This window comes from Thamnophis sirtalis, unplaced genomic scaffold, assembly GCF_051295495.1.
Source record: "Thamnophis sirtalis isolate CommonGarterSnake01/CBP01778 unplaced genomic scaffold, rThaSir2_p1.2 scaffold_5, whole genome shotgun sequence".
Classification (NCBI taxonomy): domain Eukaryota; kingdom Metazoa; phylum Chordata; class Lepidosauria; order Squamata; family Natricidae; genus Thamnophis; species Thamnophis sirtalis.
In genome coordinates this window covers 43531131-43547974 of record NW_028261385.1, presented here as the reverse complement: position 1 = coordinate 43547974, position 16844 = coordinate 43531131, and the positions used below count along the sequence as shown (strand labels likewise).

The 16844-nt window shown below is 31.8% G+C and overlaps 1 protein-coding gene across 3 annotated transcripts in view; it reads left to right on the top strand.

The window, feature by feature from the left end:
• Window positions 1-16844, top strand: part of ARB2A (ARB2 cotranscriptional regulator A) — a 218394-nt gene that overhangs the window by 62272 nt on the left and 139278 nt on the right. For all 3 annotated transcript variants that reach the window (XM_014057469.2, XM_014057470.2, XM_087715719.1), the window contains exon 7: window positions 9368-9586. In XM_014057469.2, the coding sequence (XP_013912944.1) occupies window positions 9368-9586 (219 nt within the window). The remainder of the gene's footprint in view (window positions 1-9367; window positions 9587-16844) is intronic.

The following is a 16844-nucleotide window of genomic DNA, read 5'->3' as shown; positions in this document are numbered from 1 at the left end:
CTTAATAAAGCTATATTTTAAAACTTCATTGCATATTTTTAAATTTATAACAAAACGTTTTGATTACTTTTAGTCTCTTAGTCACACACATAAACACTAAAAATAATAACATTTTAGGGATATATACTCTGTGTGTGTGTGTGTGTGTGTGTGTGTGTGTGTGTTTGTGTGTGTGTGTAAGCCAGTTTTAAAATGTTGAGTATATACTTTATATTTTATGGAAAAGTTAAATGTGTACAGGTCAAAATATAAATGAAAGGTTATTTTTATGTGATATTTATACTTAATATACTTTATATCTTAAGTGATAATTTGTTGAAAGTCTTTGAAAATCAATTTCAACAAGGGTTATTCTTTCTTACTAATGAAAAAATATTTTTCACAGATAATTTGAAAGTGAATTGTTAGAATATTAGACTAGGTTTGGAGAGGCTCAGTTTAAAGTTGGAACTGAAGCATAAAGTCCACAAGGTGACATTGGGCCACTCTATGGTGAGAGATAGATCCAAGTGAACATGGTGTAAATAACAAGATGTTTGGTGAGAGGTGATTCCCAAGTTGTGTTAGAGAAAAGATAGACTGTCAGTACAATAACTATTATATGCATAGATATCTCTGTAGATTTGTGTAGATACAGGGAAATCAATATGAATTTAAAGTTCTATCCAAAACACTATGAAAAATATTCATGATCTATGCCTGTTAGACTTACTCTTTACTTAATCACAATGTATATCAGCAAATGTATTAATTTGAAAAAACTAATAATAATTTCATAAATGGTTACATACAGCAACATTTAATTACTATTAACTTATAGTATTTAATGTTTATGGAGATGAGGTGAACATCTACATTTTCCTTGTCACACTGATTAGTCATTGTGTGTTCCTGTGGATTGACATATTCCCGTTCTTGTGCTGGGGGTCAGTTTTCAATTTTAGTAATTTACTATCATAATGTTGCTTCATTTAAGAAAAAATGTATTAAATTTACATAAGTAGATAAATATGAAGCAATATAATTCTCCATATTGATTTTAATAATATATACATATAGAGCTTTCATGCAAACAGCCTGAATATAATGAGTCCTAAGTGCAGGTGCTATATTTACTTAAGGAAAAATAATAAGCCTAATGTAGACATTTCAGCAGATTTTAAATAAACTCATACATTTAATGGATTTCTGCATAGTTGCTGAATGTTAGACAATTGTTACTTTAATCCTCTTTTATTTCCCCTCCCCCATAAAGGATACCTAATTGTACGTATTACTATAATTTGAAATATTTAGTTATGCAATCATTGCATATTGCTCTGAAGTGTTGTATATGTGTTTTGACGTTATGATCTACCTAATCTGTGTGATTAATTCTTTCCCACTTAGTTCAAATTGGGGGCAGCTCAATGCACAAAATTGGGATGCAGGGGCTGATGTGTGTCGAATGGGCAGGTGCTGATTGTGTGAAAATGTATATGCTGACAGTATTTGTGTGTGCAAACAGTTGCTGGTATTGTTCTCTTCTCCTTTTAGTTGATCTCTACCATTGATCTCTCTTGTGGAAATGAGATTTGTAGAACAGATATCAGAAAGAAAGGAAAGCGAGCAGACTCTACAGTGTTCAAGGCTAAACTTTCTGACTATGCATTTTCTGATTCTTGTGTAGATCACACAACAGAAAGATCATATAAGAATCAGCAATGTATAACCATAAGAACATACAGCCTTGCAAATTTAAAGAAGAGTGCCTCAAGCTGGGTGTACATTCTATTTGTGGAATGTTATGTTCAAAATATAGTGGCTAAGAAAACTACACAGATACTATGTTGAATTACCCCCTAGTCATTTAATTTTAGAATAAAGGTATTAGAGGCCTAGCAATGCATGGAGTTTAACTGTTTTAGCTTTTTCTGTCAGAGAAACAGATTTTTTTCTTATGCATGGTGATATTGTATTATTACCTTTAAAACTAAATTAAGATGAATGAATATCAGTTTAGAAATCAAATGCTTTCTCCCAGCTTCCAAGTAAAATAGCAGAATTTGTCTTGAATGATTCCAAGTATTGTAAAATACCTATTAGAAAAAATAGAACAACAAGATTTAATATTTTTATGCATTGAATATTGATTGAAAAAACAAGAATACTACAAGAAAGGGTAGATGAAAATGGCCTGATAAATCCTAAAATAGTAGCCAAATAATGTCCAGAGGAGGACAAGAGAGATGACGTTCTTAAAAGAAGCATTTATCCCACTAGACAGTGAAAATATCCTGTGTGTTTTGTTGTAAGGTCTAATTATTATTTCTAATCATGAATCTAACCTGAGTCCCAAAAACCCAAGGTTGCTTTTCAAAAGGCAACTGGACTTAGTTGATTTTTTTCTTTGAAAACGTTTTGCTTCCCATCCAAGAAGTTTCTTTAGTCCTGAAAAGTTGTTAATGAGTCAACAAAAGTCACATTTGACAAAAAAAGCATGCAAAACACTGAATCAAGGAATACTTAATGTCAATTTGGGAAAAAGGAAAATACAGAGTTTACTTGCTTGAATTGAACTGCTAAAACTTCTCAACCATATCCTGGGGGGGGGAAAGCTAGTTTGGTCTGGTTATGGCAGCCGGTTAGAAACCAGGAAACTCTGAGTTCTAGTCCAACCTTACCCATCATAGCCAGCTGGGTGTGTTTGGGCCAATCATTATCTCTCAGTCTATGACATCAGTTTCAGTTGACAAGCTGATTGGTCAATTCCTGTTGTAACCAATGGATCAAAGCTCAGTTGATCAAAAACGAAAAACCAGAAAATGCTATGAAGAAATAATATGCTGCAGAAAGACTGTCTGGCTATAATACTCAACATAGGTATTTGTCACAGTTTGCAATTGTAACACTAGTAAGGTAGTTTATTTCTCAGTTATTTCAGCTATCTGAAAACCCTTTCAACTATCACATATCATTTTTATCATTTAGTATATATGACTTCACATACTAGAAATATACAAGTTATTCTTAGAATTCATCTAGAATTTACTTTTGTTTCAATTCCTGTTGGTAAATGCATGGAATCCAAAGATATTTTGTATTTTACCCAGGGAATCATTGATAAGCTATAACTATGAGGATGACTCTTATGTACAGTATGTTTCTATTTATGATAGTGAAACATATATATTTAAATATATGATTCTTTACAGCTTATTTCCAGTAAAACTAGTAATATCTTATAATCCATGCAGTATTTGAGTTCATTGTATATCCATAAATCTATAATCGTACAGCCCTACACCAATATACTTACATTTAGAAATGTGCAAGGTACTTCAAACATGAAACATTTTGAATTTAAAATAGGTTGTCCTGACCTTATTAGAAGTGTTTCAACATTGTTCTGACTATTCTGGATGCTGGGAATAGTATCAGAACACATCCTTAAGGTCAAAACTCTGCTTTTTGAGCTTGAAGTGTTCAGAATTCAAGACATTTCAAACATAATATTGCTTACGTTGTTCCAAAGTTGAAGGCTGAGGCTTAAGGCTGAATGAAAAATAGTGGTTTTATGCTGGCCAAAGATCAAAGTTAAGAGATTGTATTGTAATGAGCTTGTCTAAGGACATTTCAGGAGCAATGGTAGAAGAGATAATCACAGTGAGGAACTTCATATTTATCGTGAGAAATATTTTAAAGCAATCTTTATCATAAATTTATATTAATACTTAACAGACAATAATGTTTTCCTTGAATATCTGCTGTATTTGAGCTGTTGCTCAAAATGAGGCACTCAACATATTCTATAATGTGTATGTTGTAGAAATTAAGATTAGGGTTAGCTGAAATTTATTTATAAGATTTTTAAAAGATTCAGAGTTCTCAGATCTTGTCTTTTGTATATAATGTGATAATAATTCATAATAAAGCATTGTTTTTAATATGAATTTTATAATTGTGTAAATGCTGCGGAAGTATCTTATCTAAGTTTTATTTAGTTTAAGAAAGTTTCATGTACTATATATATAATTTATATTTTATAAATATAATTTAAATGTTTATGATAAAATTAAAATGGGAAATAAAACCAAAACCCAGATAACTGAGACATTTAATACATTTAAGTAGTTATCAGGCACTGAAACTTTTTTTGTTTAGTTTTAAATTTTCAACAGCCATTAAAAGTTAGTAACACAGCAGGTGATTGTATGGGTAAGTGCAAATGTTCTGAAATAAATAGCAGTTGGTGACCTGGAATGTCAGGGCTCTAGACAAGGGTGTGTGTTTGTCAATATATCCTACATGTTTTACAGAGTCCTTGGGGAATACGGGAAGATACAATTTCACCTTTTCTGTGCCAAAACATTTTAATTATATCTTCTTCCAAGTACTGCGGTTCAGTAACCAAGGAGCTGACATTGATGCATGTGTTGATAAAGCTGCAAACATTCAAAATGAGATTAGCAAAGATTTTGAGGAAAGGGTGACAGCTAATTTTGCACACTATTCTGCATCTAATTCAGGTCAGTGTAATGATAGAATATTTTATAACTCTTGTGTCATCCAGAAGGACTTTTATGATGCTTTGTGTTAATGAACATTTGTGGTTTTGAAGAGTATAATTTCAATACTATTTTTTATACAAATACAAAGATTTTATTATGATTCTATAGGCTATACCCAAAAAGTGGAGGTGGGGAAAATTGATTATGTTCAACATAATTTCTTTATCTGATTTGCTTGTAATTGTTGGATATTTGTATGAAATAGTCAAAACATGTAGTGATGTTGTTTATTTCCTTTAAAACATCTAAATTATGTCACATTTAAAAAATGAAAATATAGTTTCTTTATGTTACATAGAACATTTCTGAGCAGATTCCAGTGTGTTTTGGTTCTATTCTGTGCTTAATTTGAAGGCAGCTGACACTCTTCTTTCACTTTTCTTTTTGTTTGTCAAGTTTTCTTTCTTTTTTATCCACTCACTTCTCCATCTGCTTTCACTTTTGTTTGCTTGGATCGTCTCTCATCCCAACTTGATAATGAGGAATGTGGTGTGACCCTGACCTCTATCAGCCCATGAATGACCTTCTGACTCCCCTGTGTAACCTTTGACCTTTTCTTTGACAGCTTGATTAATTACCCTGTGTTATGATTTATGAGTAAGTGCTATGTAAAAATAATAGACAACAGGTGGTCCCCTAAAAACTTTTTGTGGCATGTTTTCTTTTCTTGCCTAACTTGATGAGCTATTTTAAGTTGAAAACTTTGTGGAGCAATATGACGTTTGGCAGTAATATAGCATTTTTATACACTTGGACACAGCAGTGGAATGCAAGAGTCTAAGAGATGTGGTGTAACTGGGATGAAAATATTACAAAGTGTTAGCAGGGTGCAGTTGCCAAAATGCACATTGGGTGAAAATACAAAAAGAAGTCAACTGACATTTTAGGCATTTCAGTCTCAGGTCACGTCTTGAGAAAATTGCTCAAATAATGGAGGGGGCATTTTTCAAGCTGAGCTGCATCTCCAACAGCTATGTTTACTTTTACGCTTCACTAGTGACTTCTGATTGGTTGTCATGACCTCATCCTACTGTTGCATCTAGGTTGTTGCAACAGTGACACATAGGTGCTCTTCTCATGAAAAAGATCAGAAATAAACAGATCATACATCTTTAAAAACAATGAATAGTCATTCCTATGACCAATTTAAACATGCATAGATCTAGGTTACTGATCTAAACTCCTAGGATTTCTTTCCCTGCAGAACTAACTTGTTTCTGCTTCAAGTGTTTTAAATAGTTTTTTTTTAAAATCAGATTGATAAAGCTCAAGAAAATTATGTGTTACACATTTTTACTTACAAGCCAGAAAGATAGACACATAGGTCAACATATTCCACTCTAGGCTCTGACCTCTCTGATCATATACAGGGGGCTATCCTAGTGGATTAATATGCTGTGCTGAATGCTTATAGCTCATTATTCATTTCAGCAGACACAAGAGCCTTCTTGTGTCCCAGAATATATCTCAAATATTTTTTGCTGTTGCTGCCTATATTTTATTCTATATGGATTTTCTATCTCTACACAGTTGTGGAAGAATCCCATAGAAGATCTTATTAGGATTTTTTTTTCTTATTGATATCATATTTTACTACCAAGCATATCCATGAATTTCCTGTGATCTATGATACAAAAGGTCTTGGTATTATAAGTATTTTTCAACATTTCTCTAAGCTTGCTTGTAATTTCATCAATATGAATAACTAAGCAGATGTACAAGATTGGAAATGAAGTCCATCCTTTAAATGGTTTCTGAAATAATTGACAAGAATTTTAACTTGTTAGCTAAATCCAGGAAATTTTGGAATCATACAGTTATAATTTTATAGTATAATCTTACTGGATTGATATTTGGAATGGTTGAATGATATAAAATTGATAATCAGTTAGGGCTCAATATTTATTAAAGACTAACTATAATAGAGACAACTTATAAACGGTCTCATTTAATTTTTCCTAACTAGTTCGTGCAGATGAACTTGAAACTTGTTGAATAATGTATTGTACACATAGTTGAATGCTTATTCTACACTTCTCTGAAAACATTTAACTAAAAAAATGAATAATGTATTATATTGTAGATGTATTTCATTTCAGATACATTTTTCACATTTAGTACTTCAATTATACCATTTATTTTGAGGGAAATTATTAATTAGTTGATATAGAGTTAAATAGGCATGCACATCTGGGAAAGTGAATGTTATAAATCGTATCAGTTATATGGTTTAATTTTTGTAAAATGTATATTATGGATTTTAAGGATTATTTTTAATAAAATATAGATGTGTGGATGTGATGTATAGATTGTGACTGCTTAAATCTGGTTTAAGTTGGTCTCTACATTCTGTATGTATTGATGATGTGCCAAAATTAGTTGCCAGTCATTTTGACATTAAAATTTAGCTCATTTTAAAAGTCTCATTAATAAAGAATGCAGGTTAAAATTTAAATACTTTCTGATGAATTTTAAAAACATCTCAATCTTTTTAAGGTGAAAAGGAAACAAAAGGTCATATTGTCAAATGCAAAATTAATTTATGATAATGCTAGGTTGGTCTCACTTTAGGAACATTGATGGAGGTTAAATTCCATTTCAGTTATATATATTATATTATATTTCTACCTCCTTTCATCTTTTCAAGTATTGTCTATTATTCATTATCCTCTTTCTTGTGCCTATTTTTCCTCGTATTATTTAGGGGAAGTGACTGAAGACAAATGAAGAAAAGAGTATGACATAATGTCAACTTTCTCCTAAGTAAAACAAGGATCATAATGCACTTTTAAAAAATACCCATAAAACATCTTATATAGATTTCTGAAATATTCCTATTTCAATTATATATTTACTTTAATAAGTACAGTATATTAAAAAAAGTTTTTAAATCATGCCAAAGGATGGTTTGTGCTATTTAAACTTAATTGATAAAAATCCTTTAATTTATTTATGTAGCTGAGATTTTTAAATGGATTCATTTTTCATCTGTTGATGTGTCTGTGAAAAATTGACATTATGTCCTCATAAAATTGGACAAATGAGTCATGTAATTTTCAGTTACATAATCAATAACTTAGACAAATTTTACTTCTTTGATGATTAATGTGTGTCTGTGGTTTTTCTGAGAGTAGCAAAAAATGAACGTGGTTTCAGTTTCACTAATACCTGTAAAATAATAACAAATACATGAATTTTGCATCTTGCATTGTATAGAATATAACATGAATCAATATAAGGCCTATCTTCAAAGAAGAAAAGAAAATTCAAGTCACAAGTGGGATCAGCAAACTAAGACACTGAATACACAATGTACAAGGTTTTTTTAGGGTTGGGGAAGCAATTATTTAAAACAGTAAGAAAAATAGTCTCTTCTGAATGTTTTGTTATTATGGTAGAAATCATGAAGGCAGGAATCTGTTTTTCAGATTTCAATGTATTTGTTATTATTTTTTAAAAGTCCCAATCCTGATTTTAATATAAATTTCAGTTGAGTTTATTTATATGGAAACTGTTGTATAATATTAATTTAATACATAAATCTTTTGTAAAAGCATATAGTGCAGTATATAGGGTTTGTGCTGAAGAGAAAACTGGAGGAAAAAATGACAGGAGGAAAAAATGACAGGAGATCACTTACTCATGGTACAGAATCTAGAAGGCAGCAATTTTCTCTTTGACCTATGGTGACCTTTTTACCATGTTCCCTTATACCATAGACAGTGAACTGAATGCCTCTAATTCACCCTGCTTAACAGAGTGCAACAGTGTTCTTTAACTTAGTTTTGGTGGGAGGAGAAGGTATAGTAGAAATTTGAGAAGGGCGTGAAAACTTGTACAGGCACAAGGAAGAGTAAGAACTTTCTTCAAATGTGATTTTAATAGCTAGTCGAGTGTGTCCAACTGTAGAAAAGCACCAAGTGACAATCTGTCTACCTGACAGTTATCACAATGCATTACAAGGTTTTTGAATAGCTACACAGATTAGAATAAAGCAACACCAAATAAAGTATCTTTTGTTATTGTCAAAGATTTACTTAGCATTGATCATCTACAGAGGTGGACTTCTTTTATTCAAGTGAAGATTTTATTTTAAGTAGATAAATATTTATTTTATTTTAGTGTGGTTTCTCTCCCCAAAAAGTTATAAAGAAATTTTGAAATAATATTGACAACTGGATTTGGTTTATGTGGATTTGCCTTCTCTTACTTTCTTTAATGAGCATTATTTTCTTTGATATAAACAAAATGTCTCAAATTTTAGACCTCATCCCTTTATGTTTCTTATTGATTTATAATTTATATTCTCTGAGAAGAATCTTAATATTTTTCCTTTGCCTCACGTCTTTAAGTGCATTTTTAATTCCAGAAAAAGTGCTTATGTCTGAACTTGTAACTAATTCATTGAGTTCAAAACAGTATCAAATAATCACAATTGAAATGGATTCATTGTTATTGCTATCAATTTTTAATTGAAAAAATGTTTAATGGTTTAATCTATGAAGTTTGCTAAATCCTTTTGTAATCAATAGTATTTAAGCACCCTGCATGTAACATTTTTTATTAATTAAGCATCAAGTTGGTAATTTTGGAATCCAGTGGGGAGAAAGCTGTTTCACAATTTCTTGATGAACTGTGTAAATCACTGTAAAAATGAAAAGAACTTGGCAAACAAATAAACAAAAGTGGTCATTGTAAATTTGGACACAAAGATTTTTAAAAATGCAACTACTACTTCCTTTATCAGTGCTATGAAAACCATTTCAATCAGTACATTTGAACCAATAAATCCTTTCTCCCCCTTTCATCTGGAACAGGAAGGCTATGGGGTAATAGTACTGAATCCGAATGAGAACTATATTGAGGTTGAAAAGACAAAAGCTCAACAACAGCCGTCTCCAGATAGCTCAGATGAACCTGCTGAAAAAAAAGAGAGAAAAGATAAAATTCCAAAAGATACAAAGAAGCGACGAGACTTCTATGAGAAATACCGAAATCCACAAAAAGAAAAGGAAACGATGCAAGTCTATATTAGGGTAAGTTGATCTTCTTTGTTTTGTTTTGATATTGAAGAACAGACAACAGTTTGGTTTTTTCTTACTTGCACTTTTAATTATGTTTTTAAATGTGTTACTAAAACTAAGAAATTATTTCTTTTAATAATTTATCTCTAAAAATGAATATATGTGTGTGTGTTTGTGTGTGTGTGTTTAATTTCAAAGAGAAGCTTGAAGTATCATTCCAAAAATAATGATGTGAAATATAGTCTATAGTTTTTTAAGTAAACATGCTTATTTAAAAATCTTTTAAAACATAGCTTTGTTTACAAGTTCATAAAGTATTATGGGAATAGGTTTTGGGGGAATAGAGTAATATAAATCTCTATATTTTAATGTATTTATCTGGTAAACTAATAACACAGTGGAAAAAATGCTGATTTTCATCTTATATGATTATATCATTGACTTGTAATATATTGTTTCCATTTAGGCATGTCTGAAGAAAGATAAAGATAGTTAGTAATATCTTAATAAATGTTAAGTCAGAATCGTTTAAGAACAAAGCAGTGAAGAAATTCTGTCCTTTGGCCTTGCCTTTTCTTAATCAATGAACCTTTGCAGTTTGTAATACTAGCTGCATGGGATTGTTGTATCAATGCCACCCAAGGGTTTTTAATTCTTCAGAGATACAAATAATATTATTCATGCTTTGACATATTCTGCTTTATATACCAATGTTACATTATATGTTCAGAATTCTTTACCATTGGATAGTTGTTGAACAATGTCAATTGGGAGGGAGGGGATAATCTTTAAAGTTTTGACATGTGTTAATTATTACACTGAATGAAGTAATGTATTGAGCTAATATAGCTTAGTGGTTAATTTTACAATGCATTTTTTAAAAAATGGGAGACAATATTTCTCCATTTTATTTTCTCCATATTTCTATGAATGAATGAGGATTGGAGAAAAAACCCAAAAATGCAATATTTGCATTTAAAAATAATTGGAAATGTTTTTCTTTCTTCTATTTTTGACAAATACATTATATAATAAATTATTCACTAGTCAATTCTACTCTTAGAGAAGCTTTCTTTTTTGAAGGGATCATTGGGGGCTTTGTAAATTTGCCAGAAGCAATTTTCTATAGTATTAGGCCCTGCAGAGAGTAGATGATATATTTAGTAAATATTGAGCAATTGCTGAGTTCTACCAATTCTATTAGATAAATATCAGCCTAAGAGTTAGGTATGTCCCACAAACCTACTGGCATAATAGTTAGAGAAAAGAAAAGAAAAGTAATGTATGTTAGTTACTATACATATATATGACAAGGCAGTTCAAAGATTAGTCTCACATGAGAAAAATCTGCTTTCTAGCAGCTTTCATGTTCATTATTCAGAATTCCACATTAATAAAATTCCATAATCATAGTTACAACCATTACTCTAAAGTATACTACAATATCTAGCAAGACTTTTTCTGTGAAAAGAGTATAAACAACAGATAACATACACCTTCTAAAACTTTAAGAGCAAAGCTTGAATGATCAAAGTACTTATTGTTTCAAACTGTAACTGTTTTTAAACTATGACACAATGTACTTTGCCAATGTACTGTATACTACAACTTGTTGAAGAGATTTGGTCCCTGCCATAAACTTCATCTGACACAATAGGGTAGAAAAGATTCCTTATATATTCGTGCTAATATATTTTTTGTTTGAAATATCTGTCAAATAAAAAGTTATGTTTCATAAAATTCTATGTAGTGAAGCAAACACCTACTTCAGATATTTTCTATACAAGAAAAATATTCCACATGTGATGTTTTAACTTAGTATACATGTAATATATTCATATTCATTCTTGTTCTTATGGATACATTGCTTTAGTCAGGCCACAAGAGGTTGCTGCTGCACATTTTGGAGAACATCTCTGCCATTCATATAGAACCCAATTTAGTAAACACTTAATGTTTTTATCTGTTGCTGAACATGAGGGAATGTATAGATTTTGCTTAGTTCAAAATTTTATGTTCATTCTCTCTCCCCCCCCCTCTTTTGAAGAAATTACTTCTCTTGCAAATAGGAGATTTCTAAGTCTCCTCTCTCAAAAATACTTTTTAAAAAGTGAACCAGCATTAAAACGTATAACTCAAGCATTAGCCAAATGGTTTTTTGTATTGTAATAATGTTCTTACTATAACGTTTTATTGTCAAAATACTACATAACATCAATTTTCTTGTTCTTCCTCCTATTGTATTTCTTATGCCCTCAAGATCTGCTTTGGAGGTTCTTTAGAAACTGCAGTCAAACTCTCAAACTGAGAGTATATTGGAATTTATAGGAAGAATTTCATCAAATTATTAAACCTTGGAATGGATGCTGTTTAATTTTTCCTTTGAGTTCTATTACAGGTTTTATTTAGAAAGAGACTGCATTGTTCAGACATTTACAAAAGTAAAATAATTTTAGGCACAAAACTTCATAGAATATTAGAAAGGCATATTCAACTCAAGACTCCAGGGCCACATGCAACCTGGACAGCTAGTAATGTGGCCCCACAAGATTGTAAACTTTTAACAACATTATGCATATTTATATACATTATCTATATTATATATTTTATATGTGGCCTAAGACGATTCTTTACTCCACGTATCCCAGGCAAGTTAAAAGGTTGGATTTGCCTGATATAAGACTTGGGAGTGGACTTAAGGTTATTTAGTTTAATCTTATGCTCAGTGAAGAGTCCATTAAATCATTCCCAATAGATAGCCAACTAGCTTGCATGTAGATATATCCAACAAGTAAAAACCCATCACTGTTCCACTGCTTATTAGCTCTTACTCTCAGGAAATTCTTCTATTATTTCAAACCATTTGATCCTTGTTCTATTGCATTTTATAGAGTTTATATCTATCCCTTGAAGCCTTTTTATTATCTGTAGATTGCTCTCATATCTATTCTTAACTAGTTCTTTTACAAGCTGTCCACATCCATTAATTATTCATCCTAAGCTTGGTTTTAAATACCTTATTGTGGTATTAATCCTCTGAACATTGTTCTCTACAATGTTCTCTACAAAGTTGACTCAGCTTCCATCCTTCCGAGATGGGTAAAATGAGGACCCAAATTGTTGGAGGCAATTCGCTTAGAGAGGGCTGTAAAGTGCTATACAGTATAAGCCTAAATGCTATTGCTATTGCTACTTTCTTGTCAAAGTGTTGTATCTGGAATCATCCACATATTCATAAATCCAAATTCCACCACATTATAATAAGCCCTAACCAGCACAGGATAATTATTTTCCATGATTTAGATTCACGTTAGCATTTAGGCAGCTGAAGACACATTAGACATTTTAGTTTCTGTCTTACAGCCTATAACTTCAACTTTGTGCACTAGTATTCTTCTGATATGCCCTACCATTAATCCAGTTCTCAACATCTCTGCACCAATACACTTGACCTGTGATTGTTAACATCACTGTTGGAAATGGCTCAACGTACAAATCATTTGAATTATATATATATATGTCTAGGTTGTTATCCAATTTCTGTAATTTAATGTCTTCTGCAGATTTCATACCTTTCCTCTCCAGTATCTATAAAAATATTGAATAATAGTGGGCCAAAGGTGATAGCTTGATCCTTCCCTCCAGGGCAATATAGAAGTACTTATGAACATGCTTGGTATGCTTGTTCAAGCAGTAGCAAATTTCCTGGCTGACACTACCATACAGCCCACATACATGCATTTTTCCACATAGTATTAGAATGGAATGAGGTGGGGTAGGGTAGGGTAGGATAGAGTAGAATAACAGAGTTGGAAGGGACCTTGGAGGCCTCTAGTCCAACCCCCTGCTCAACCCTATACCATTTCAGACAAATGGTTATCCAATCTCTTAAAAATATGTGAGTAGCCTGCCAAATTCTTTATTGAGATCTACCAAATCAGTCAATTCTGTCATGAAAAGAAATTAAGCTAATTTGGCATAATGTGTTCTTGACAATCCAAAGCTAATTCCTAGAACAATCGCATTCTTTTTAAAATGGTTGTAGACACATCTTAAATGTGACATTAAAACAAACACATTGATAGAGAATAGGATTGTGCAACACATTCAGAGAAGACAGTTCTTAAAGCATATTAGCACACACACACACACACAAATCTTTTCAAAGCATTAAATGAGCTGCATTTTTGGAAGACTGTTTAAAATGAGCTTTAAACATGTAGTAAATATAAACTAGGGGAAAAAGAAAAATTAAATTAAGGAAACTGGTAAAAAGTTATTATAGAAATTAATTTGAGAGACAAGAGTTTTTCATGACAGACAGGTAATATCAACTTCAGGGTCAACTTCAGGGAAAAAATAAAATGTGAGAAAGATGAGATAAAGAAGTGCCAAAATTAAACTGTAGTGGGTATTAGGAAAGTACTGGAACGTCATGATAAAAATATATATCTACTGCATAAGCAACTTATTTCTAGAGTTTGTAAAGATTTGCATCCAGCCACCCTGTTGTGTGTTGGCTAACTACAAGCCTAGAGCCTAGCCAACCCATGCGATACCAAACATCCAAAAAAAATTGCTGAGACCTTGCCAACAAGTTTGGCAGTTATTCTCCTTCATTTTCTACTTACTGGTTATATGCTTGATCAGCAATTAAATAGTTGTAGTTTTAAAGTGAATAAAATAAATATCCTTTATCTTTGTATATTGATAAATGAAATACTGATTAATGTAAAAGCATGGGGGGGGGCAGTCAAGATAAATCACTTTGTAAACTGAAGGTGACAATAGGTAGAATGATAGCAAAAACCTGTAAAATGAAACAGTTGCATCTCAGAAGTCCATAATGCTTCTAAAATTGTTGGGTAAACTTAGGTTTTACTTAGGGCAGCAACATAATATTTTGTTCCATATCTGTAGAGAGGTGCCTTCATTTATCACATTCACACAATATCTTGATGTGACCATTTAATTAGCCTGATATATACTGTTTATTTATTGGCAAATGAAGGTAGAGGCTATGGGCAACCAGGCCTTTGTTCAGCTTTGACTGCTGCCTATTACAAGTCTTTGGGGACCAAGAATAACTCATGTCCTTTCCAACTCACAGATAGATTATTGTCTACTTGGGTCTGCCTTTGAAGACAACTCAGAAGGTGGACCAAATGCAGTATTAGATTAAGTCATAAACTGCTAGCTGTCTATATATTACTAAAACTCTCCCGTTTAAGTAATCTTTCACTGGGTACAGTGTAGAGCAATGGTACATTGTATATTAAAAATGGTATATTACTAAAACTCTCCTGTTTAAGTAATCTTTCACTGGGTACAGTGTAGAGCAATGGTACATTGTAGAGGTACATTTTTAAACCAAGCTACCTCAAATGGGCTAACTTACAGAATGCATCCAAAATCCAGGATTCATCACTTGCATTGAATTCAAATTTGACAAATTTTATAAAACATTGTATAACAGAATACTGAATCTTATAAAACATTTCTTGTGGTCAGCTCCTGATGTTTGTCTGTGTTATATAGTTCAACGTGGGCTATTTTCAAGGCAGATATTTCTCTGGATATCTCCCCAAATTTTTAAGAACTTTTCCATTGAAGGCAGTACATTAGAATCTTTGCCATTGTTGAAGACATTGAGGAATCCGGGGAAGAAATTTCTCTGAAAAAAATCACCCAATAGGCCATGAGTTGCCCCTAGCTTTCTGGATTTTTAAGAAAGTGTGTAAGGCTTTATTTTTTCCACAATAAGGTTGCTAATGGCAGGAAGAATGCTTAGATGTTATAAAATCTGTCTTCTACTTACTTACTTACTTACTTACTTACTTACCTACCTACCTACCTACCTACCTACCTACCTAGCTGATGAACATAACCTCCCATCTCAAATGACTGACTCTAGATGACTTAAGAGAATTAAAAATAAAAAGAAATATAAAAAGAAAACCCCATAGCAGCCAGAAGTTTATAAAATCCAACAAGTAGACAGTATAATCGAAAAATGGGCATGGTCTTATACCTGAAGTCCCATATTCAAGCATAAAGCAACATTTTCAGTGTCTTACTACATGCCAATAGGGACCGTTGCACGGTGCTCTGGTCTCATACCTCGGTTGTCAGCTTTGCAGCTGATGAGCTCATCACACCCTCTTATTTTACTATAGCTACCTTGAGTTCCAGATGTTATATAGAAATATATTTGTTTGCATACTTGCTTCATTTGTTAGATTTTTATCTATATTTTTCCCAGCTGTCAACACTACAGTTCCTCTACCAATTTCCCCCCACAAAAATAACCTGACCAAAGTCAACCAGTGAACATGATTCAAGGCTGAAGGTAAACTTGAACTTGGGTTTCCTTGATCCTAGTCCTACATCTTCATCACTAAAATTGCAGGAAAATCTATAAATTGAAATACATTTCCAAATAGAATGTAGACTTTCCCTTGAAAAAAAACATAAAAAGATAAGAGCCTCATAACTTGTTATCAAAATTATGATTATAGAATTAAATTATTGACATTTCCTCACTGGCAGTTTAACACAAATTAATATGAACTCAGTAACTTTGTAAATGAGGACATATTGCTTATTTTAATGAAATTTATCACAATAGAGAGACAAAATTTAATTAGTTAATCTTCAGGGTTCTCTTTTTAAAAGAGAACCGTGGTTCTCTTTGTTTCTATGCCATTAATATATGTAAAATAAAAATACCAACTATTTAGAAATTGCTTAGCTATTCACTTATAATAATAATCTGTTTTTATTTTAGAATCCTTTGCTACCCTGCATCTCTCACATTTTGTAATTACTTTATGAAGACTATATGGGTTTTAATCCTGTGAGATCACTTAAACCAAAGATGGCTTATCTTACTGGAAATAAATAGAAACCTGCCACTCAGAGTTTCCCATTTCCCTGTTCTCTGTTAAGCTTAGAAATCTGTGGCTTCATTTTTGGCTAACTTGCAGATATTTACATCTTTATACTTGCTTGGAAGCCTTTTCTTGGCTCTAAATTACATTGCTTTTTAAGTGTACAAAGAATAAAACTCCATCAAACCATGAAATCTCTTAGGAAAACTTTTAATCCTCTTTTTCCTCTTTTCATTTAAATGACCACTTAAATAGTTGTTCACAGTGACTGCATTACTTTAGTTGACGCTCATCATATAGCTTTTTTACATAAGCGATAATGAAATTTGTTTTCATTTAAAACAATCTAGTTGAGATTCATCTTGTTATATTTCCCCCAG